General features: G+C 39.5%; 2 protein-coding genes across 2 annotated transcripts; both read left to right on the forward strand.

The window, feature by feature from the left end:
- Window positions 1–529: 529 nt before the first annotated feature.
- On the forward strand, window positions 530–8,095 carry LOC310925156 (solute carrier family 35 member F2-like; the record flags this gene model as incomplete). Its single annotated transcript, XM_083887030.1, has 8 exons — window positions 530–642; window positions 1,910–2,085; window positions 2,622–2,749; window positions 2,900–3,059; window positions 4,545–4,701; window positions 5,124–5,176; window positions 5,572–5,726; window positions 7,769–8,095. 8 exons carry the CDS (start codon window positions 530–532, stop codon window positions 8,093–8,095), a joined length of 1,269 nt encoding a protein of 422 aa, XP_083743156.1.
- Window positions 8,096–9,302: 1,207 nt separating this feature from the next.
- On the forward strand, window positions 9,303–21,724 carry LOC310925221 (flotillin-2). The gene is made up of 11 exons (XM_083887110.1): window positions 9,303–9,427; window positions 11,800–11,881; window positions 12,438–12,528; window positions 13,091–13,214; window positions 13,616–13,734; window positions 15,238–15,351; window positions 15,440–15,559; window positions 15,682–15,896; window positions 16,958–17,141; window positions 19,083–19,232; window positions 20,036–21,724. Exons 1-11 carry the CDS (start codon window positions 9,379–9,381, stop codon window positions 20,066–20,068), a joined length of 1,281 nt encoding a protein of 426 aa, XP_083743236.1. The 5' UTR covers window positions 9,303–9,378; the 3' UTR covers window positions 20,069–21,724.
- Window positions 21,725–25,152: the final 3,428 nt, after the last annotated feature.

Here is a 25,152-nt window from a genome sequence, read left to right on the forward strand (position 1 = left end):
AAATGGGCTTTAAATTGGGCTGCAAAATACTTTAATTCAGTTTATCAAATGGTTCCCAACATAGGTTTGGGCCCCTGCAGAGGGTCACCAGATAAATCTGCAGGGTCATGAGATGATTGATGGAGACAATAAGATAATCCAATGTTTATTTCCCTCTGAATTAGAGGACTTTAATTCACTTAAATTGTGCTTGAATTGATGCTCTTGATGTCTTTCCATTGTTACCATTTCTAGTAAAAATCAAACAAACAATAATGGAGCACTTCTCGTTTTATCTAATCAACAGGTGACCGTGAAAGTAAGAGGAAGCAGACCGATGATGACATCTCAAAATATCTTTTATTATCAGGCCTTAGGTCATTTGCAAGTGCTGCTGACTGTCTTCAACCCATTAACACATCACACACACACACACACACACTGATAAGTCAAAGAGTAATCTTTGGCCTCAGACGCCGTTAATCATTCAGCTCCAGCCCACGAGTTAAAAGCTTCTCACAGGTGACTCCTCCATCACAGTTGTGGCGACATGGAAACGAAACAGTCTGAGGACGAATCCCGCTACGAGGAAAGCTACGAGAACCGGAGCACAGCACTCATGATGAAGATTCGGAAATTCAAGATGAAGGAGGTTCTCACCTGGTGAGTGGACCGAGGAGATTACAGGAGGGTTAAAGGTTTTTTTTTATTTTATATGACTTTCTGCCATTCAGTAAATGAGTCCATGTGCATGAGCACTGATTTAATCAATGTCTTATTCAGTAAATCAGTCCTTAAACCAGGGGTGGGCAACACTTTTCTCTACAGGGCCATGGTGAAGTCAATAAAGGATATTCATTATATGCATTTTCAAATGTAAAAAAAAGTCTATAAATAAGGAGAAAACAGAAAGTAAGAAAAAATAAAATAAAATAATAAAATAAAATGCTACAACTAAGCAGCCATGGCCACATGGTCTCTTCTTTTGGTCAACTTATGGTCATTTTTCATAATGTAAATTTTTTTTGAAGTGCAATATATTGTCATTTTTCATACTGTCAAATTTTTTATACTGTAGTTTTCTCATCAGTGCAATATCCTTATCCTTATTTATTATCCTTATTTAATAGCTCAGCCTTGTTTCCTTACACTATAAATACCATGTGCATACTGTGTATATTCTGCAGACCGGTTGTAATGTACATTCTATTTTTAAACCTATTTTTATAGTCAGTGTTAATATCTTTATATATTGTACTTTATATATTCTATTTCTTTTTGGTAATGCATGTTTATTATTTATTATCCTTATCCTTACTGTCTTGCTGCTGTAACACTGTAAATTTCCCCACTGCGGGACGAATAAAGGACTATCTTATCTTATCTTATCTTATCTTATCTTTCATCATTTACTTTCAGCGTGCACAAGCAATTCTTTTACGATATAGACGGTTCTCTACAGATAATCTACAGGTAATGAGCATCGTCTCACCTTAATGTTTGGTGTAATCAGTGACTAGTCGAGCTGCATGCATGTGTAAGGTGGCTTAGGTCAATCATGCTGCTTTTTTATTGTCTTTTGAGGGTCCAGATAAAGCTGGAAATGGCCCTTTGGCCATACATGGTCCTTGTGTGCCCTATATACATAATGTGCATAAGCTTTGATTTGCATTACATTGATTTACATGAATGATTTGTTCAGTAAATGCATCTTTATTGCATATTGCAACACACGGCGTCGCAGTGGCTAAGGCCGTTGCCTCGCACCGAAAAGAGTTTGCATGTTTGTTCTCCCGTGTGTGCATGGATTTCCTCCTATTTTCTGACATGCAGAGGTTAATTGGACACTTCAAATTGACTGTAAGTGTGAGAGTCTGTGGATGATGTATAAATAAACTGTAAAAATCCTCTCTCTCTCTCTCTCTCTCAGGCGACTGGCAAAGACGTTGGCCATGGGTCAGGGCCTGGCTGTGGTCATGTGTGGCACGGCCATCAGCTCCCAGTATCTGGCCACCAGCTTCCACGTGAACACACCCATGCTGCAGAGCTTGTTGAACTACGCCTTGCTATGTGTCACTTACACAACCATGCTGCTCTGCAGAAAAGGTAATCCTAACACTCAAAGTCTGAACACCTGGAATAACACCAATAACAGTACAATCAGAGGGTGGTACTGAAATATTCTAGTAAAAGTAAAAGTACCATTATTTGGATAACATTTACTTCAGTAAAAGTACTGGTCTAAAAATGTACTCAAGTTTAAGTAAAAAAAAAACAAATTGAACAAATCTGGGGTTCTTTATTGTGTCGTGCAAAAAGGACAAGGGGACACAAATCTCAGGCAAACCTTTACCATAGTAACTGATGTGATTTAAAATGTACACGTACAATTCCATTTACAAAAAACCTAATCAATTACAGTAACTAGTAAATAAATGCAATGGATTACTTTCCACCTCTGATTATAATCACTGAATGACGAGAACAGTGTGATATGAAAATTCAATCAGTGCGATATAAATAGGCAAGTGTAAATTAGATTTGACTGATTTTGTGATTCATCCGTGTCAAACTATGCTCAGGATGAGCGACGAACAAATGAAAGGCACTGAAGCTCATGGCTGTTCCCCTTTAAAACATAGGGGACGGCAATATTTTTCAGATTCTGAAGCGCCGATGGTGGAAGTACCTTCTGCTCGGGCTGGTGGACGTGGAAGCCAACTACGCTGTGACGAAAGCCTATCAGTACACCACCATCACCAGCATACAGGTGCGTGCTCAAGAGTTTCACTTAAACCGACTTCACTTCACCGGCACAAGTCTGTTATACAAGATTTGTGTTGCTGAGCTGTGTTATTTGACTTCCTGAGATGATGATATCATCTAAAAAACCCGGCTCTGTTTGTGCTCCTGTCTCCAGCTGCTGGACTGCTTTGTGGTGCCGGTCCTAATGCTCCTGTCCTGGTGGGTGTTGAAGACGCGCTACAGAGTGGTCCACTATGTCGCCGTCTGCATCTGTCTGCTCGGGGTGGGGGCGATGGTGGGGGCAGACCTGCTGGCAGGACGAGACCAGGGATCCAGTAAGACGTGTTTTCACTTTGTTGGACCTCAATAATGACATAAATATGCGCTGTTGGGCAGTGGACACACATATATCCACTACACGGTGCAGTAAGTAAGACCTGGTTACACTCTTAGAAATAAAAGTGCTAAGTAGAACCATAGGTTCTTCGGCTTGTCCTCATAGGAGAACCCTTTTTGGCTCCAGGCGGAACCTTTTTATAAAGGTTCCGCCTGGAATCCTTTTTGAGGGTTCCACCAAGAACCCTTTTTAAAAACCCCTTATTCAGGAAGTTTTTTTAAAGGGTTATCTAATGGCTCTTACTGGAACCATTAGTGTTACGAAGAACCGTTGAATAACCCTTTCTTCGTGAAAGGGTTTTAACGGGTTCTCTGGATCAAAATGATTCTTACTGGAACCATTAGTGTCACCAAGAACCGTTGAAAAAAGAGGAAAGGGTTTTTCAGAAGCAAATGGTTCCAGGGAGAACCTCAGCCCTTGTAGAAGGACACTTTTGGAACCCTTATGTCTAATAGCTGAGGTTCTACTGGAACCATTTGCTTCTGAGGGTTCTTGGTGACACTAATGGTTCCAGTAAGAACCCTTTTTGATCCAGAGAACCATTTAAAACCCTTTCCTGAATAAAGGATTTTTAAAAAGGGTTCTTGGTGGAACCCTCAAAAAGGATTCCAGGTGGAACCTTTATAAAAAGGTTCTAAAAAGGGTTCTCCTATGAGGACAAGCCGAAGAACCTATGGTTCTACTTAGCACTTTTATTTCTAAGAGTGTAACCAGGTCTTACTTACTCCACCGTGTAGTGGAAATATGTGTTTTCAACGGTTCTTGGTGACACTAATGGTTCCAGTAAGAACCATGTTTGATCCATAGAACCATTAAAAACCCCTTTCCTGAATAAAGGGTTTTAAAGGGGTTCTTGGTGGAACCTTCCAAAATGGTTCTTCTATGAGGACAAGCCAAAGAATCTTATATGGTTCTACTTGAGAGTGTAGTGTTCATCACTGTCCACCTGTTCTTAACAATTGTGGACAGTGATGTAGAAGAGGTAGACGACTTTAAATAATAAGAGAATACTTAAAAAAAAAGCAATACAGCACTTGTATCTAATCAGGAAATTGGACTCAGGTGATATAAGTAAGACAATTAGGTCCAGGATAATAAATATGCCCATTTAAGTCACTGAGAGAGCAGCAGCAGTTTAAGTATATAATGGACACAAAACACGGGTGAAAGGAGGAAAAAAACAAATAGCATATGATCCTTTTTTAAAATTTTATTTCAAGAATGTTTTAAACAGCCCTCAGGAAGGCACTTGAGAGCTGTTACAACAAAGAAGAAACACAGCTCACACTGAAACCCTCCATTACCTTTATTGCGTATGTTTCTGTTTCGTTCACATGATGTGTTTTTTCATCCAGTCAAACCAAAGGATCATCATTATTATGTTCATGTTTATAACTGTGTCTCTCTCCTCTCCGCTGCTCAGCCTCAAACATCTTGTTAGGTGATGGATTGGTGCTGATCAGCGCGACGCTGTACGCTGTGTCTAATGTGAGTCAGGAATACATAGTGAAGAACCTGAGCAGAGAGGAGTTCCTGGGCATGATCGGTCTGTTCGGCACAGTCATCAGCACCGTGCAGATGTAAGTGTGTGTGGAACCAGTCTTATTATTCAATTAAAGGTGCATTATGTAATAAATCTAAAGCAACTGGCCATAAAACCCTCCTAATATGTCACAGAGACTCAGGAATAATATTCATATAACAAACTGAACTCACCAACAACAACAGTACAGACAAAATATTTGCATTAAAAAAAACATTTTGCAGACTGCAAATCATGTTTTGGCATGTGGCGCCACCTACTGCCTTCTCCCAATCATTGCAGTCAGTAGAGTCTCAGCTGCCGGACAACCACGGGTTGCCAGTTACGTCAGAAAACGAAACCTAAAAGACCTCGGTATTTTGAATTTGCATGTAGTAACCGTTTTTGGCCACATTCTTACATATGGCACCTTTAACATTTATGATAGATCTGTTATTGTTTTTTTTTTTCTTTATGCAGGGTGATCCTGGAACGTAATGAAGTCACAAACATTCAGTGGAGCTGGGAAGTGGGTCAGTGCTCGTGTCTCTCCACTAAGATGAAAGCATAATCAGTCGTTTTTTAACTGCTTGGAACATAACGGGGCAAGAGATCATTTTTGACATGTGAAAAAAAATCTTAGAGATTTTAAAATCCTTCTATTTGTGCATAAATGTCTCTGCCCTGCCTCTGATTTGCTGCAGCCATGTTGTGCCTCTGCAGTCTCTAAGATCAGCTGATCAGCTGCTCTTAGTGGCACCTAAATCACAGCTGAAGCTCAGAGGGGATCAAGCTTTGGCAGTTGTGGAATGGACTACCATTACATATTATTAGGCACATCACACAGGCTCCTTCACTGTCATTGTCAAATGCGCTTTATTTGGATTGGATTTGATGTAAAATAACATATGGTTGTTTCTGCTCTCAGGGCTCCTGTTCGCTGCCTTTGCGTTGTGTATGTACACTCTGTACAGCTGTATGCCCATCGTGATGAGGCTCAGCAGCGCCACCTCTGTCAACATCTCCCTGCTCACTGCTGACCTCTTCAGCCTTTTCTGTGGAATCTTCCTCTTCCACTACCATGTGAGCACACACAACAGACACACACACACACACACACCTGATCGCCTGATACATTTATATATTATCCTCAAAACAGGAAGAACCACATCAGTGAGATTTCTGGGGGCCAAATGGTCCCTTCAGACATTTTTGAAACGGTACAGGTTACTTATAAATGCACCTTTATTTTCATTGTCACAATTATCATTAAATGGCAATGTAACCAACAATGTTTCAATATTTTACATATGGAGTCAGAAAACATAGTAAGATAAAGCAATAACAAGTTTGCAGTTGTTCGATGCAGGTAACCTGGACTCAGCTACAGTTTCAGGGTTCAACTACTTACCCTATGCTAAGCTAATAGGTGACAGCGCGTGACTCCCATTACAGTGGTGTTTAAAATGTAGAAAAATTCCAAAATGCCAAGGGCTGATTTTCTGTCCCAGTCTTTCTCTGGCCATAAATAATACATTATAAAACTGAACTGAAGCTGCAGGCTGTATAAAAGCGGGACAGACTTTGGACATGACTGTTTATAGCAGGGGTGTCAAACTCAAATACAGAGTGGGCCAAAATTTAAAACTGAACAAAGCCGCGGGCCAAGGTTGAACAAATTAACCTTTTAATAGGGACCCAAACAAGTTTTGCATTGAATATTGAACAAGCAAGGCTTATATAACTTTATAGTGACATGCAAAATCGAGTTTCAAATAATAATAATAATAATTAAAAAATATCAATGGCATATCAAATAAAATTTAAATAAAAAATTGAATGCCTCTTTTCTATTTGCAGCCTTCTGAGGTAAATATCAACATTAACTTTTTCCACAAGCTAATAAATTTGAAAATACCACTATACTGACCATCAAAGTCGTCAAATCGCCGGCTAAACTCAGCGCGATTGCCGCTGTATAATACCGGCGGGCCAGCTCTAATGTTAATTTGATATTGCCTCAAGGGCCAAATGAAATTACACGGCGGGCCAAATTTGGCCCGCGGGCCAGAGTTTGACACCCATGGTTTATAGGAATAGAATATGCTAAGAAAATCCTTGTATTTTAGCAAAATTAGATAATATAATACAGTACCAGTTTGTTATATAAATAGCTCTTATTTCTTTAAAATGTAACTTTATACTGTTTTTTTTTTATTTACAGTAGGCAGGATTTTGGAGCATTATTGATCAATAATTATATAACAGCCTTTCAGCATAATGAAAAATCAAGTGACTTCTAGACTATTTACAGCCTCACAATAACATCTGTAGCAATAACAAGGCAGTTCAAAGAGAAAGAGAGAGAGAGAGCCCACTTACTTTGCACACAGACCCCTTTGGTGGAAGGATTACTACTCTAGCAGTGGCAACAATTTTATATATTTGCAAAGAAAATTAGACAATAAAATACATGTCACTGTGAGCGTAGTCTTTCAGAGGTTTTTGAAGTATAAAACCAGTGCATCTGCTTGTGCTCATCTACAGAAAAGAGCTCTTGACAAAGCTGAAATATTTCTTTAATCTTGCTAAAGAACCTTAATCACTCAATTCCCCCCCCTCTGCAATCCCGCCTACTGCAGCTTTTATCCACAGTTTGAAATAGTAAATTAACAAATTAACTAACCTCCTATTTGACCAATTTCACCAATGGTGGCAGTGTTGTTTTGAAAGTAATATGGAGCCTTTTTTTTAATGGAATTACTGATTTCCAATCTGTAATTAATTATTTATGCATCTTCATCTGAGCTTGAGTCTAAGAGCAACAGTCTGTCAGGGGAAAGAGAAAGACGGACTGTTAATAGTTTCATAATTTAGGTCTTTTTTAGCTGTTGTTATAAGCAAAGTGTAAAACATTAACAGATTTTTCTCTTAGCGCACGGTGTAGTCAGCTACTGTTCTTCTCTTCGCCCACTATCTGGGTCACGGAGACCTGCTAAATGTTACTATAGTGACACACGACAGTGTTAATGAATAATAAAGAGTTAAAGTGTAACTTTAACTCACTGAGGCACGTGACTTTCTACAGTTCAGACATAACCCGTTAACTCTTTGCCCTGCTTCAGTTCTCTGGACTCTACCTGGTGTCACTGGTGGTCATCCTCATCGGCTTCATCACCTACAATGTTGTGCCAACGCTCACTGCCCCCGCGGAACCCTCCTCTTTTACCTCATCTTCCTCCTCTTCCATCTGTGAGGAAGGACAGTGTGATGCGGCCTCTCAGAATGAAACGACAATGCAGGAAGTAGCTGTGAAGATCACCACTGAGGGAAGAGGTGATGAAGAGGAGAAGAACGAGTGGAAAGAAGAGAAGAAGAGGAGCAGTACAGGGCCACCAGAGTGTTTTGAAGGAAAGAACTTTGTTGTTGTTAGACACAGCACTAAAATGTGAATAACAGCACTATCACCTGTTAATATGCCATGTATATATATTTTTAAACACATGCATTTATTGAGTTTTGCTTGTATAAAGAAGTACACATCCAGATATTCTTGTGAATAAGAAAAATGGAAATAAATGGATACAATCAAAAACTGATATTTTGATTCTTGTTTTTGGTATGTGGATCCAGGTGCAGAAATATTTCCTGAATTTGCTACCATGCTTCATGCCACTATCAGGACAATTAGCTGCCATTTGCAAGTCACAAAGTTTTGCACTGGACCTGTAAAGCCGCTGCTCAGGGCCCCGTGACCACTAGAGGGAGGGGGCCCACATGCAATTAACTTAAAAAAAAAAAACGTTTGGATTGCCGTAGTTTATTTAGAATTTATCTCCCCATTTTTACCAAAGCTTTTTCACAGTTTTTACATAGTTGTCAGATGTGATTATTTAACTTTATTTTTTATTTATAAACCATTTTTATTACCTTGTTCCGGGTGCCTCTGTTGATTTACATTATTATTTAAGTATTTTATTTAAGTGAATAAAAAGATTGTCCACATTTTTAGATTTTCAGACCATAATATCTTAATATTTTAAATATAAACCGTTTATGTTATATGTTATGTATTGATTCTCTGTGTCACCAGTAGGGGGAGTTGCAGATTTTGCCAAATATTAATTGAAAGATTATTCTGTAAGTTTGCTGCTTCCATGCAACAAAAAGTTCTCACATTTAGTTTTACAAGTGTATTTGTATTTGTGACAGAGTATAATAAGTAGAATATCTTTAGTATAGTAGGTGTGCGAATGATCAATAATCTTTATTATTGGCAGTAACAGAGGGCCCCAAAATCAAATTTTGCTTAGGGCCCCATGGAGGCTTGGGCCGGCCCTGCCTGCCAGTTCTGACATACAATTCTGAAATGTTACACACTTATGTAAGACACAGTCTGGAGATGTCCCGTAGAAAGTGTCGCGCTTCGTGTTTGAACCACTGTAAAGTGTAGTCTTATTTCATTTCGGATTTAGACGCAGTTCAAAGTAATCACATTGAGGAAAACGTATCCAACGGTAAACCCCGTGTTGACATATGACGTCACCGGGTGACGGCAGGCGGGGCGGGGCTGTTGTTGTTGCTGCCGTCCGTCACTCAGGAAGCTTCACGCTCGCATCCTCGGTCCAATTCGGTTAATCTTCGGATAAATCGCCAATCTGCTTCACCAGCTCCGCGAAGGATCGCATTTCCCCACTGTTTGTTGTTCTCTGCCCGCTGCTGCTGCCCGCTCGCCATGGGGAACTGTTTGACTGTGGGTCCTAACGAGGCTCTGGTGGTCTCCGGTAAGGTGCTTCTCGGTGCTTGTCAACGGAGCCGTTCGCGGGCTCGTCGGTTACGGTTAGCTTGTGTACGGGATTAAGTGGCTAGCTGAGCTACATGTTATTTATCTCCTTCTTTCTCTCTTGTTTGAAAGCACGAGCTCCTGCTGCCGCGACGTTAAATCCACGTTCGTCACTGACATAAGCTGCTGTTAGCTAACACCGTTAGGTTAGCACCGTTAGATTTGACAGGCGCTATCGACCGAGAAATGATGGTCTAGCGGATTAATAATGAACTGCGGTGTGTGTGGAGGCTAGAGACAGATAATAATGACTTGTGTAATCTGTCAACACAATCTTAAATGTCTCACGGGATTCTCCACAAGCCGTTTGCCACATATAGTGTTTCTCATTATATTATATAATATAGCTCATTAAATTGCATTTCACACTGTGGATACCTACCACTGAAATATGACTATCCGTGATATGCTCAATTTAGTCACACATGCTATGGAAGCTAGTTTATGCTGTTCGGTGGTGACACAGTCATTTTATTTGTGTGTATTTTTTAAACTTGTCTATTATTTAATAAATTTAAGGCCCAGTGTGTGACTATAACTCCTCCATTTTACAGCACGAAGTACACAACAATACACACACACACACACACACACACACACACACACATATATATGCGCTGTTTGACTGCTACCCATGTGCTTATTGATCATATTGATAATTGACTAATCCCCAAATCTGCATGTTTTTGGACTGTGGGAGGAAACCATAGAACCAGAGAAAACCCACACATACATGGGGAGAACATGCTTTATATATAATTCTTTTTTTGGGTAATATTTCGTACGTTCTTTCTTGTAACTGTATATACACTACAGTGTATATATATGTATATATATATATATATATATTTTTATCGTGTGACGATTCTGATTTATGGTGGTTATTGGTAGAAATTCATGTTACTAGTACCCATGAATATGTCTATATTATTTGTATATATATATATATATATATGTATATATATATATATGTGTGTATATATATATATATTACATATTACAGCTGAAAAGACTCATTGATTAATCAATTATTAATCGATTACTAAATTAATTGTCAACTATTTTGTTAATCGCTTAATCGGTTTGAAGCTTTTTTCATGATTAAAACAAGCTTTCTGATTGTTTTAGCTTCTTAAATGTGAATATTTTCTTCGTTTCTTTGCTCCACATAACAAAGAAGTCATTCAAACTAAATCATTTTGGTTTGTGGACAAAACAAGACATTCGAGAACATTGTCATTTCCAGGTTTGACAAACACTGATCAACTTTAAGAAACATTTTCTGACATTTTCTGGACCAAACGATTAATCGATGAATCGAGAAAATAATCAACAGATTAATCGATTGCAAAATAATCGTTAGTTGCAGCTCTTAATCTATATTTTGTCCATGTAGGGCCTTGCTTTATGGAGCCCACCATCTTATGCCGCCATGTTTTTATTTGTGATCAATGTTTTATTGACACAATTTAGAACATGCATGTGTATGACATGTTTTGATGCAAGGTTGGATTGAAATGGTGTACCCTGGAAATATAAAGTACCCTTTAACACCTGCCCCACCCACCTTCCCATAAACACACCAACAAAAATGGAGTAAGTTTCCATTTTCCTTTGATTGTAACTTCTGTGTCTGAAGGGACAAAAAAAACGTATGCGGTCAGAACAGACATGGTGAAGTTACTTTTCTTTAGGGCTGCATGAATATGAATTGATCTTCAATCATTAATCAATTTAATTAAAACAAGTTCTCTGATTTTTCAGCTTCTTAATTTTCTGCTTTCCTTACGCCACATAACAAAGTAATCATTATAACTGAGTCATTTTGGTTTGTGGAGATAACAAGACATTTGAGACCATCATCATTTTACTTATTATTAAATTTGAATCATGAAATTATGAAAATAATCACTTGTTGAAGCCCTACTTTTCTTGCTTTTTCTTACCAATTCATGTGTTTGAGATAATGTGCTGCATCATGTTAATTGACCTCTGCTGCCACCCACTGTGCAACTTAGGTAATGTTTTAGGTTTCGAGAAAAACTAACATCGCAGCATTTGCTGCATTATCGATTCCATCTAGGTGTTGTTTAACGATCATCTATTGGTCTGGTCTGGATCAGACCTTGTCCACGATGCACCATTAAGTCACCTCTCCGCCAGACCTTTAAAGGATTTCCTTTACATTAGACAAAGCTACAATTATATTAGTGTCATCAATAATTTTCCACATTCACCAGATGATGTACTGAGAAGACTTGTTTACAGTGAACACGAAGCCTTGTCTAAACTGAAGTGCTGCTCTTCCCTCAGGTGGCTGCTGTGGATCCGATACTAAGACCTACATGGTGGGAGGCTGGGCCTGGGCTTGGTGGCTCATCTCTGACACTAAAAGGTGACACCATTGTATTTATAAGCAGTTTTATGTTAACTTAAAAATGGCCTTAAGTGGCTGCTTTACAGCCAGTAAGTCCTACTCAGCATAGATAAGTGGATGATTACTCTTAAAAGCCCTTCAGAGCTAACTCATGCAGATGAAAAAAAACACCATGGTTTTTAAATGAACCACAGTTGAAATGGGCTTTTGATGTCTTACATTTCCTCAGGGACGTTGGTCCCATTATTAGGCAGTCAGTAAGCAAGCAAATGATCAACGCTGCTCCACTATACATTGCCCTGTCTTGAATTACACACTTTACACATGTCCTTTTGTCAGCCTGTATTACATAGAAGCATTACCACGGCTCAGAGCTGTGTGCCGTGTGTTTGCGCCGCCCCTCAGAGTTGTCCAGTTTTTTTAAAGCCATTTTTACAGTCCGTGTGAAAGGCTGGTGTAATACTAGTCAGAGATTGTGCTTTTATTATGACAACATTTTTATTACCACAGCTCTATTCATCTGCTCTGTCACATGTCGGTGTTGAGATTGTGAAATGTTGTTCCTTGCTGTTAGGATAAGCCTGGAGCTCATGACTCTGCAGCCCCGATGTGAGGACGTGGAGACGGCAGAGGGAGTCGCCATCACTGTTACAGGAGTGGCTCAGGTAACGTCACGTTCAGAAAAGTGTTCCAAACACAGACATGTCAAAAAATTCAAAAAACACATTATAAAAATCCTTAAAATAGACTTGTGTACTGTTGGAGAAGTTGCTTTGACCAGTCAGTAAACACTTGGCTTATTCTGTGGTTTTTAGACAGCTATGTTTATGTATGCGTTCAAGTGTGAGCCATCAAAAAAGTTATTATGCTATGAATATGTTGATATTTAATGTTTGTTGCCGCTCATTTTTATTTGATTTCTGTGTAGTTTTCAGACACTAACTGGTTAAGCGATTAAAGTAGAAAGAACACTTCTGACACTGCTAATAGATTGTTAGCAGTCAAAATAAACAATTTAAAACAGTTTAATTAAAAAATATATACATATATATATATATATATATATATACACTGTATTTATATTATAAACAAATATCACAAATCCAAAATTGACCCAATTCACTTTTGTGATTGCTGTGTAAATGTTGAACAGTGTTAGATAGAACAGAGCACATCTCATCACCAGATTGTTTGCCCTCACTTTGTCCACCGTGTCTTCCTCCTCAGATAAAAGTCATGACCGAGCAAGACTTACTGGCAGTGGCTTGTGAGCAGTTTCTGGGTAAATCAGTGATAGAGATCAAAGCTGTGGTTCTGCAGACTTTGGAGGGACATCTGCGCTCCATTTTAGGTACAGACGTTAATTCCATTTTGTTGTGCATCGTTTTAATCGTGTTTCTTTTCGTGCCTCTGAACGCTATCTCCACTTTTCTACCAGTCCTAAACTGAAGGAACTATCTAAATCCAGAAAACATTCAAATGACGGTTGGAAACATTGTCATTTTTGCTTGAAAATTTTCATTTCATTAACTATCAAATCGGCTGTTGTTTTTCCATTTCTTTGAATATTGCAGTTATTGTCTTGTCAGGAGTGCAGTCCGTCATGTACGCTCTTTGTCAATTATGTCCCTATATTTAAAGGATTACCCACTTCTTAAAAATGTATGTTGTTTTTATAACACTGGAGATCTTGTTTAAAAAACAAATAACTGCTGCAGGAGGTTTGGATTGACAGGGCTTTCTCTCTTGCAGGTACCCTGACTGTAGAGCAGATCTATCAGGACAGGGACCAGTTTGCTAAACTGGTGAGGGAGGTGGCCGCTCCAGATGTGGGCAGGATGGGCATCGAGATTCTCAGCTTCACCATTAAGGTAGGCAGAACATGAAAGACGTGGGAAGACGCGACAGCAACAGAAATAACGGTTCTAATTCCTGAAACAAGATGCTAATATGGCTACTGAGCACGGACAGGTCATAGTAATACAGATCGACTTAGACGTTGACATGATGTCGTCACCGATACAAAAAAAAGGAAAACATTGCACAATAACGTAGAAGTAGTTTGGGAAACTGTGGGAAAAGCAGCAGCTCTTGTCACTTATATCTGACGATTGCCAAGAGTTTCTCATTGACTTGCTGTGGCACGACTTTTTTATGAGCGCTGATTTTATCAGCAAACACTCATGTGACTGGGGAGCAAGGCTTGAACACATTCTTTGGTTTGGCCAGCTGTAAAAACATGAATGCACTAAGATCCAAAAGACAAAGCGTTGCTTTTAAAGTCATTTCCAGCCAACTGTCATCAAGGTTCAGCAACTGTCCTTGTGTTCTATCCCGTTTGAGTTGTAAAGAAAACAAATGGCGATTATGTTGTGGTTACTTTCAGCTTGAACGGTAATGTCTCAGAAAGAATGATCAAATCTTCAGTTGTAGAGAAAGCCAAAGTGAACATGAAAAGACCTGATCACAGGTTCAGGACACACTGTGTATTAGGTTATGTTTCATTGTTATGCAGCTCAGTGCGTCATTGTGTTTGTCAGTTTCCATTTCTGTAAAACACATGAATCGCCACCACCATCAGATCAGATGTGTGTTTACCTTCTGAGCTATGGAAGCCCTTTGCCGCCACTTGAAAAATAAAAATATATTAGTAAGTCTTACTATTATATATTTGATTATATAGCCCACACTGTAAAAGTCGCATAAAATGCTGCCTCTCAATGTCTTATTACTGAACGTCCTCAACTGGGTTTCATTAGTCTGATAAGTGACTGACTGCTGCCTCACTCCGTACTGATCACTGTTGTTAATTAGAGCTAATTGATGAGTGGTGCAGACATGACGGGTTATGTACGGGTTATGTGCGGGTTATGCACCATTGTGCTTTGCTAGAAGCCCGTCGTCCATTTCTGTCACGTCACCGTGTTCAGATGGTTTATGCAATGCGTCACGACCAGTGAGCTCATTCGTGGAGGCCTGAGACATTATGTGGCTTTTTCTTCTTTGCGGTTGTTTTCTACTGGACAAACTACTCTTCACTTCATTCAGCCCAGCCTCCTCTGAAGAATACACTTTTATATTCTGAAAGTCAAGCTTTTGTTCATTTTTTTTTTTGTTTGTTTAAGGTATACTTTTAATTTTTAATCTGAGAGAAACCAAACCAAAGGAGAACAGTATTTTTTATGTCACATTATACTGCAAATATTTTACTGAAGGACAAAATATTTGACCGTGTTTTGACAAATACATTAAAACAAGCATCTCAGTTTAGTTTTGTCTGACACAGAATCAGTTTATGTTTTACTTTGAAAAACCAAACAAGAGTGTTTTTACAGGAAGCAAATAAAATGTGATCTGAATCTCTGTGTTTGCAGGACGTGTATGATAAGCTGGATTATCTGAGCTCTCTCGGGAAGACGCAGACTGCCGCTGTCCACAGGGATGCAGATATCGGCGTCGCGGAGGCAGAGAGGGATGCTGGGATACGGGTAAGGATGCTGGTGTGAGACTGTGAAGCGGTTTCTGCCGTGCACCACAGCAAACCGATCACAGTGCTACTTCTTTACTGTCGTTTAGGAGGCAGAATGTAAGAAGGAGATGATGGACATCAAATTCCAGGCGGACACCAAGATGGCCGATTCCAAACGAGAACTTGAGCTGCAGAAAGCTGCGTTCAACCAGGAGGTCAACACGAAGGTGAGCACGTTTCCATTGCCTGACAATCGGCGAGTCACTTTAAACAGACACGGATCAGAGCTGCGGCTCTTAATGTGTCAAAAAAGATTCAAAAATGTTTTTTCGTGTCCTGATGTTTTCAGAAAGCAGAGGCTCAGCTGGCCTACGAGCTGCAGGCAGCCAAGGAGCAGCAAAAGATTCGTCTGGAGGAGATTGAGATCCAAGTCGTGCAGAGGAAGAAAGAGATCACCATTGAAGAGAAGGAGATCGATCGCACAGACAAGGAGCTCATTGCTGTCGTGAAGAGGCCTGCTGAGGCTGAGGCCTACAAAATGCAGCAGCTGGCTGAGGGTTACAAGTGAGTCAAATACTGTCATTTAACAAGGATTTCAGTCAGTTTAATGTTCGATCATCAACCAGTGGAAGATCAGCCAGAACGAGCACTAGAACATGAGAAATTCACACTCCTCTTTTCTGACACAGTGGATCTGGGATGACGGTCAAAAGAGATATTTTTATCACTTACTGGGACAAAATGAAAAACAAAAATAAACAAATTCAGATTCACCTTCACCATTACAAGACACTGCAAACTCATTAAATATGCATATGATGGATTTGTAGCAGAAGTCACCAAATTTGACCTTTCATGGTTAAAATATTTCTCTGGGTGGGGCATGAACCCAGTTCCCCCCAGCTGGATACTCCCCGCCTTGTAACTGTGGTAACAGAAAAAGTCTTGTGAGTTTAATTTGCTCATAGAAACATCCTCTGTTTCTGAGCTGTGAAATTACTGGGGGGGGGGTATTTGCTGAATACCATGAAAGGCAGTGTTGAGAGGAAAATGAATATGAACAGTCTCTGCATTTGATGTGTTAATGATTCATATGCAAATGTGGTAGTAGAGAGAGGAACAATGAAATCTCTCATGAAGTCACTTAACAGTTTCAGTCCGTTCTAATTTGCAACATTTTACGCTTCAAGCCAATTATGTTGTTGACCCGACTCTTTAGGGGGGTGAGAGGTCAGGAGCCATAGAGAGCAGCACCATCACTGTACGTCTGGTATTTATTGTCTTCCTTTAGGACACACTGACATGGGGATCATTCTGTCACACAGGCTTAAAACTCATCCTTCCTGTTTGCATCTGTCCTAACAACAGCAGAGAAATTCTCCCTGACACATTTCCACGTGCTGTGATCACACGGCCTCTGTTTTGCGACGCATTTGCACTTTGTGCCCTTGCTCTTTGGCCCATATTTCAGCCGCATTAACATTTTGAAGAGTTCTCTGTGAGGCAGTGCGTACAAATCTCAAATGTCTAAAAAGTCTAAAATGAATGTCAAACAGACACATAGTTTGTAAATGTTGTTGTGGTGGTAACAGATTATTTCAACTCCTGCGTTCCTCCTGCGACAGGATGCAGACAGTGCTGATCGCTCAGGCAGAGGCAGAGAAGATCAAGAAGATTGGTGAGGCAGAGGCTTCTTCTATTGAAGCGGTTGGAAAAGCAGAGGCTGAGAAGATGAGGCTGAAGGCAGAGGCGTACCAGCAATATGGAGACGCAGCAAAGACTGCCATTGTCCTCGAGGCCCTGCCTAAGGTAACGGACTGACACGTTCTCATAGTGCACGTCCAGCTTCATTCACTATCTTATGTGGAGCTGACTGCTTTGCTTATGTTACAGCAGGAGGAGTGTGTCACCACTTTGTTTTCTATTTAACAGATGAAATTTTGGAAAACGTTAATCTGCAGTCATTACAGATACACCAATGACTCTTTTTTTCTAAGTATTTGCAAACCTCTTAAGGAATAATTTTAATGAATTTTTGAAATTCAGGAAATGATCCATTTGCCCTGATGCACTTTGACAGTGAGCTGACTTTCTTCTCGAAAACAAAAAGTATCTCGGAATGACTTGAAATTTACCATGATAATAGTCAGCATCGCCCTGAACAAGGATCCGTTGAAAATATTTGCAAACCTCTTAAGGAATCATTTTCATGAATTTTTGAAATTCAGGAAATTATCCATTTGCCCTAATGCACTTTGACAGTGAGCTGACTTTCTTCTCAAAAAAAAAGTATCTCGGAATGACTTGAAATTTACCATCATAATAGTCGGCATCGCCCTGAACAAGGATCCCTTGAAAATATTTGCAAACCTCTTAACGAATAATTTTAATGAATTTTTGAAATTTAGGAAATTATCCATTTGCCCTGATGCACTTTGACACTGAGCTGACTTTCTTCTCAAAAACAAAAAGTATCTCGGAATGACTTGAAATTTACCATCATAATAGTCGGCATTACCCTGAACAAGGATCCCTTGAAAATATTTGCAAACATCTTAAGGAATAATTTTCATGAATTTTTGAAATTCAGGAAATGATCCATTTGCCCTGATGCACTTTGACACTGAGCTGACTTTCTTCTCAAAAAACAAAAGTATTTCGGAATGATTGAAATTTACCATCATAATAGTCGGCATCGCCCTGAACAAGGATCTGTTGAAAATATTTGCAAACCTCGTAAGGAATAATTTTCATGAATTTTTGAAATTCAGGAAATGATCCATTTGCCCTGATGCACTTTGACACTGAGCTGACTTTCTTCTCAAAAAACAAAAGTATTTCGGAATGATTGAAATTTACCATCATAATAGTCGGCATCGCCCTGAACAAGGATCTGTTGAAAATATTTGCACACCTCTTAAGGAATAATTTTAATGAATTTTTGAAATTCAGGAAATGATCCATTTGCCCTGATGGACTTTGACAGTGAGCTGACATCGAATTGAGAAAATAATTGACTGATTAATCAGTTATGAGTTATGAGTTGTAGCTCTATTGCTCACCATACCAGGAGGAGTATTTCATAGCATTTTTAAGTGATGTTGGCACTAAAACACACCTTGTCTGTGTTCCTGTGAGGTGTAGCTTCTGCTGCAGCAGTAAAAACACTTGATATTTCTGCTGGTTTTTTATGATGCGGTTGACAGTTGTCCATCTGTAGTTTTTGAACTCACTCCCTACAGATACTCACTGAACTCTAGTAATACTACTACTACTAATCATCTAATATCATACTTATAATGATAATCATAACAAATGAATACTTGGGGAATCACTGAGCCCATTGATATTCATTTTGTTTGCAATTTTAGAGATGGTGAAAAGAAGGAAAAACACTGCAGAATGGTGTGTGGTTGTATCGGAGTAGTTTTGTGAGTACAACATGTTTCTGTAGTGTTAAACTACATAACAAAACTTATAATTTACCCACAGTGCGATGCATTATTATTTCCATGTAAATATTTTGTGACACTGTTTAACCCTTGAACTCAAATTAAAAACGAAATATGGTTTTAAAAATGATTTTCAGGCAGTTGACTATGGAAGGACAGTCTTATCTTGAGATTGTCATGTTCTTGATGACTCGCATCATAAGACTTTGTCAGCAGATCACATGATCACTGATTGCCTAATATGGAAGTTCTGATTATTTGATCACTTCTTGTAAACACTTGACTGTATTTTTTGCAGATCGCAGCCAAGGTGGCAGCACCGTTGTCCAGGACCAATGAGATTGTTATCCTGAGTGGGGAAAACCACCGTGTGACAGGAGAGTTGAACCGCCTCTTGGCTGAACTTCCTGTGTCTGTCAACGCTCTCACTGGAGTGGATTTGTCAAAGGTATGGATGTTTTAGAATAGATTTTTTTCAATTTTTATTATTATAGGATGTTAGGGTTTGAAGCAGCCAATCCTATATAAGGACTTAAACACACAGAGGGGAGGTGGTGGAGCCTGAGGCTACAGCATTTTAGTTTACTACACCCAAACCGGGGTGTATTGTTGCTGAGCCAGAGGCTCTCAATTTGTTTTCTGAGATAATGACCTCCAACAAGATAAAAAAAAATAATCTCTCTCTAACTCTAAACATAAGACAAAGTGGTAGAAGACATTCACCGTCTTGTCCCATGATGTAAAATTAAATCTCTGTGATGATAGTTCTTGATGTCTCACTTGTATCCTCATGTGAGAACTAGGGGATACAACATAATAACTAGGGGAGAAAAAGATAATAAATAGTGTTGTTTTTGCTTAAATCTTCTTCACTGGGCTTCTCCCTTTAGGGCTCACTTTAGAATATAATCAAAACACACAACCAACAAAGAATTACTTGACAAACAACATACACCCTCCCTCAGCAAGGGAGTAACTCACACACATACACAAATCAAGAATAGCTACCACTACCACAGGACAGATCAGCAGTCATAGGACAAAACAAAAAACACAAGTCACAACAGTCTCTAATCTAAACCTCAAAGTAGCTGAAAGCAGCCTCTGGGTAAAAAAAAACCCCACTGTGAAAAATACTGAGTGGAGAATTAAGATGTGGGTCACAGAAAGCATTCCAGTTTATGGAAAATTCATGGGGGTTTGTTTCACAGTGGTAGTGTCAGGGTGAATAACACGTCCTTGTTTCCACAGATCCCGTTGCTGCAGAAGATGACCAGCACTTAAGCCTGAAAGCCGAAGACTCCAAATGACTCCAGTGTCTGTCGTATGCACTCTCAGAGACTGCCTTTAATACACTTGAAATATGTTGTTTTATACAAATATACTGGAAACCAAGTGAATTTCGGAAACCTCTGGTGCCTTACTTTATACAGGACCAGAAAATCTGCATGCACTGCTGCTCATTCAAAGAATATTTATTTAGTTTTCACATGGGAACATGTTGTGTTGTTTCGATTTGTGTTGTTTTTCTTTGGGTTTTTTTTTGTATTTGACTATCATGTTAATGTATATCAGCCTGTTTGTATGAAATGACAATGACGAGGAGAGCTGAGAGTAGAGAGTCGTGATGACTGACAACCTGCTGGTATGATACCGTGTGACCTGACAGCTGCTGCTGTTTAACATGACAAGGCTCCTCCTCGTATGTCGCAGGCCTGTTTGTGTTCATTTATATACCTCTTTCTTCAATTGTTGGACACTTCTGCATTCCCTCAATATTCAGAATTTGAACTTTATTTGTGTTTTGTATCAAATGTTTCTGGTGATGCAGCCCATTGACGAGCGCCTGGGGGCTCAAAACAAGAACATGGGTCATGGGGTCGTAGGACCGTAGTGGAGAAGTTGTGGTTTGGGTGGCAGAGGCCTCTTAGATGCTTCCCTGGCAGGGGTTTCGGGCATGCCCATCTGGGAGGAGACCCAAATGTAGACCCAGAACACGCTGGAGAGATCACATCTCCTGGCTGACTTGGGAAAAACCTCTGTATCCCCTAGAATAGTTAGTCTCTGTGCTTCCTCACTGAGACAGCAGATGTTATTCAGGTTATTTTTTGTCTCAGTGATATACTTTTACAACGTGACAACGGTGCTCACAATCACAACATAAGCCCCTTTCATTTATTCTTTTTTTTTTTTATCATTGCAAAGATAAAGAATCAACATACTGTTGGGTACATGAAGTAAAATCTAAACAGTACCCAACCTGACAAAAGACAAATGCCAAGTAGAATATAGGTTATCTTTAAATATTTATTTTACCACAAGGAAGGACTTGGGATTCCGCAGAATTTATCTGACTTTTGTGTTTGATTTCGTACTATATTTGTAAATGGTAAGCCATGTTTAAACTTGTAAACATTTCACAGAAACACTATTTGTGTTTTGTGTGCATCAGTGCACAGGTGCTGATGCTCAGTTACTGTCAAAGATGTAGTGATGATGTTTTATCCACATTCACCCCTGCACTCACCTCTACTGAACCCAAATCCTCCTGACACTGAGATTTCGGTTGAAACTCATCTAAATGTTGTAGTTTTACATTTTAGAATACAGAATGCCACAGGATTAACAGAGGACTGTTATGATTGTTAATATTATTTTGTAGCTGTTGTTCACTCACACAGTCGATTTCCGTTTGTAACATTTGTTACGGGTTTAGTGACTTGACAAATACTGTGATCGTATTGATTGTTTGTTTTTTTTTGACAGGCAGACATTTGAACTTAAGATGTGTTCAGAGTATACACTTTACTCTGTCTTTGTGAAATGATTTGATATATTTATAACGTTATTTGCAACATGCGTCTCAAATGGCCATGAGTTCCTGTATGCTCTTGCTGCATGTCATCCATCTGTACTCAAAATGATCAGTTCTAAGCTAATTGTCACTCTAATAAATCAAAATGTCATAATTTATTAGTTTGCCATTTTCTACTTCTTTTGTAGGAGTTAGGAGAGCACAGCCTTATTATTACTCTAAAGTAAGGAAAAATATTACATTTAAACGTAAAATAAAACATGTATGTCTGCCCCTGACCTCTCTGGGCCTACTAAATACTAAAGAATATTTAAATTTCATTCATTTTAGGGACTTTTTATAGAGTTCGGGCTCATAAAAGCACGGAAATGTGGGTGGGGTCTTTATAAATGTTGCCTTGTGGATGAAAGATTGAAAGAAAACATTAATCATTAGGTCCAATGTTGTGTTCTCTATGATTACACCACAACATTATATCATTATCCTTTATAGTAGTAACAACCCTGTAAAAACTATCCACATGAGCTTAAAATCACATCACAAAATGACGTCATGATATCGCTACGACAGATATTTCATAGAATTTCAAAATAAAAGTGTCTGTGTGGAAAACAATATATAGGTCATGATGAAAATGTATTTATGATGCACAATTAATCTAATACTAAAAAACAAACGCAAAAAAACAGCTCAATCATAAATTAATATTAAGTCACATGAAATGGGGAGCGAGTTTGTTTCCAGACGATAACTGCACGAAACAAAGAGATGTTCTGTTGTTCCGATATGGCTTTTACAAAAAAAAAAAATTTTCAAACACATATTAGTCATCTATTTTTGTTTGTGGTAAAGAGGATCAAAGGAACACCCTCTCGAACCCGTGATGGAGTATTTTAAATAAAGTTTACCTTTCGCCGCAAAGAATCAACATCACAGTTGGTTCCGAGCCGTAAGGGGTTTTTGCGCAGGCGATTACATTTGACTCCTCAATATCAGAACCGGGGTCCTCTGTGTTTGCGCATGCGCGACAAATGTAGCTGCCGTAGCCAGACAGCAGCAGCGCAGAGAGACGAGACACCGGGATGGCCTCTGCTTTTTAATGACAAAAACACGTCAGATCTCCACAAAATGAAGTTTCCTTTCTCATAGATTCACGAGGAGTAAGTATATTCCTCTTTCATTCGAGTTACGTTACGTGTTCTGGGTGAGTGACGCGCTGAAGTTTGCTGAGCAGCTGGCCTGGTCTTAACAAGCACAAAGAAGCTCCTTATTTATTGTGGAGCTTGACTCGAGCTAATACTCTCTATGACGTTGTTACACCGTTTTCATCTCCGGGAGATACGGACACAGGCTGTTCGCTGTCGGCCCGGTTTGTGAGGTGTCGTAACGGGTTACGTCGTTTTTCCGTCGGTGCTTACGTTTTTGTAGCTGCTCGGTGTCCAGCACAGCTCACCCGATGCTGGCTGGGTTGATGGCACAGATGCTAACGCTACCCAGCTACAGACGGACTGGACTGTCTGAAAGTTCACTGAAGAAGAAACACATCTGTGGTCCGACAGGGTCACAGGTCAGCACTGGGGGTGACCTCACAGTATTCAGTCCGGATTAATGAGGATCATTTTACTGAACACTCAGCAGGGAAACACTAGACGTGGAGCTTAAGGCACTTTAATTCTGATCAAATAGAAAGGTCTCATTACACATGGGATTGGATTCACCAATAAGAGGGGCTGCATTAGTGTATAAAGCTTTACAGGGATAGTTCACGTATTTTGTAGGCATGTATTGAAGTTACTAATGCTGAGTCAATGTCCTTGTCCCAGGAGGAAACCGGTAGTGGCATCACCCATAAGGATTGCATTGTGGTTAGCGTCATATTGACGTATTCCTACTGGACGTTCACAGGCATCACCTTCAACCAGACATCTATGACGCCAGCTGTCAATCACACTGATGTCCACTAGGGGTAGGAATCACAGGGTACCTCACAATATGACTCGCCCATTCCACGGTCCACGATACCATCAATATCACGATACGGCAGTTCTTTGATAATCAATATAATGGTAAGACGATCATATAGCGATACACTGTGATATTTGTCTAACTGAAGGAAACAAAATATCCATGACAGGATCTGTACACTCCCTCCTCAGCCCAAGTTTCATGAGTTTCATTCATTCCAGCATTGCCCCCATGAGGAGACGTCAATTAGTGATGCCTGGCATGACGATACATCACCAAATTGACATATGTCCCACCCTAAGTTTAATCATGTGAGAGGGAGCCTCATTTACCCATCAACTATTCAAATTGGCTTCTTTCCTCAACCAATGGTGTTGCCTCCTGGTGGCTATTAAGTGTATGTTACTTCACTTGTCGGGAATCAATTTATTGGATAAATTATGTCCGACTCTTTAGGTTAGGTTGGCAGTAGGCCCTAATTCCAGCTTGTTACTATTTTTCAACTGACTATTTACATCTTAGACCAAAACAACTACTAAACAGTTTAGCTTGTGGCTAGTTGGCACCATATTGTGTGGCCAATCAGCTTTATAGCTCTTTTCATTTTGCTGCATGCAATGACAGAGCATAAAGTATGACTGACTTTGTCAGTCAAAAATGCAGCAGGCTGGTTTCCGCTATGTTTTTTTCTTGCTGTTGCCATTTTCTACTGTGTACTGGCTCCTTCCGTTATCTCCTGGTCAAAACCCCCGTGGCTTTTGGAGGAGCATTCACAGAGCCCTAGGACAGTTAGGATCCACTTGAATGTATTCATGCAATTGTAATTTGACTCCCAACTGCATTATCTGGGTGTGTTAGTTTCAACTCTGAGAAGTTTGATTGAGCAAATTTTAGTTGGAACAACATATTTACATGCAATTTGAAAGTTTTTAGTTTAGGTTTTTAGACATTATTCTAATGTAATTTGTTTTCTCCTGTTTGGAGAGGGAGACCAGAGAACCAGAACATCATTAACACTTTATTTTGAACGTGAATTGGGACAACAATGAAACTGTGATGTAGCCCTGTAAAAGAAGGCCCAACTGAAGAAAAAAATAAATGTCACAAAAGTTGTGTTTCCACCAAGTGGTACAGTGCAGATCAGCTCGCCATAGTATGGGTTCAAACAGTAAACCTGGTCTATATTGCAATTACCCAGCTAGAGCATTTTTAGTGTCGTATAAGGTTGTAACACCTTTGTCTCCCTTAAGTGATGATTTTCTGCTCATCAATTCACAGCCTGCATTTAGCTTTTAGCTCCATTTTTAAGGTGCAAGACCACTGTGGTGTGATGAAATGATGTGTAGGGATCAGGTATTCTCACACAATGGAAATGCATATGAATGTATAAATGGGGCTATATAAATAACGCCCCTGCATCTTCCATGAATTATGCTTGGACCTGGATAAGTAATAATCCAGGGTTTTATGAATCTGTTGATAACTATCTTAGTAGTTCCAGATATGCAGATGGCTGATGTTTGGTTAATCCGAAACAGGAAAAACGTACGAATGTACTGGGTTTGTCACATTTACTTTCAGTACAGGT

This window comes from Microchirus variegatus, assembly GCF_963457635.1.
Source record: "Microchirus variegatus genome assembly, chromosome: 3".
NCBI classification, from domain to species: Eukaryota; Metazoa; Chordata; class Actinopteri; order Pleuronectiformes; family Soleidae; genus Microchirus; species Microchirus variegatus.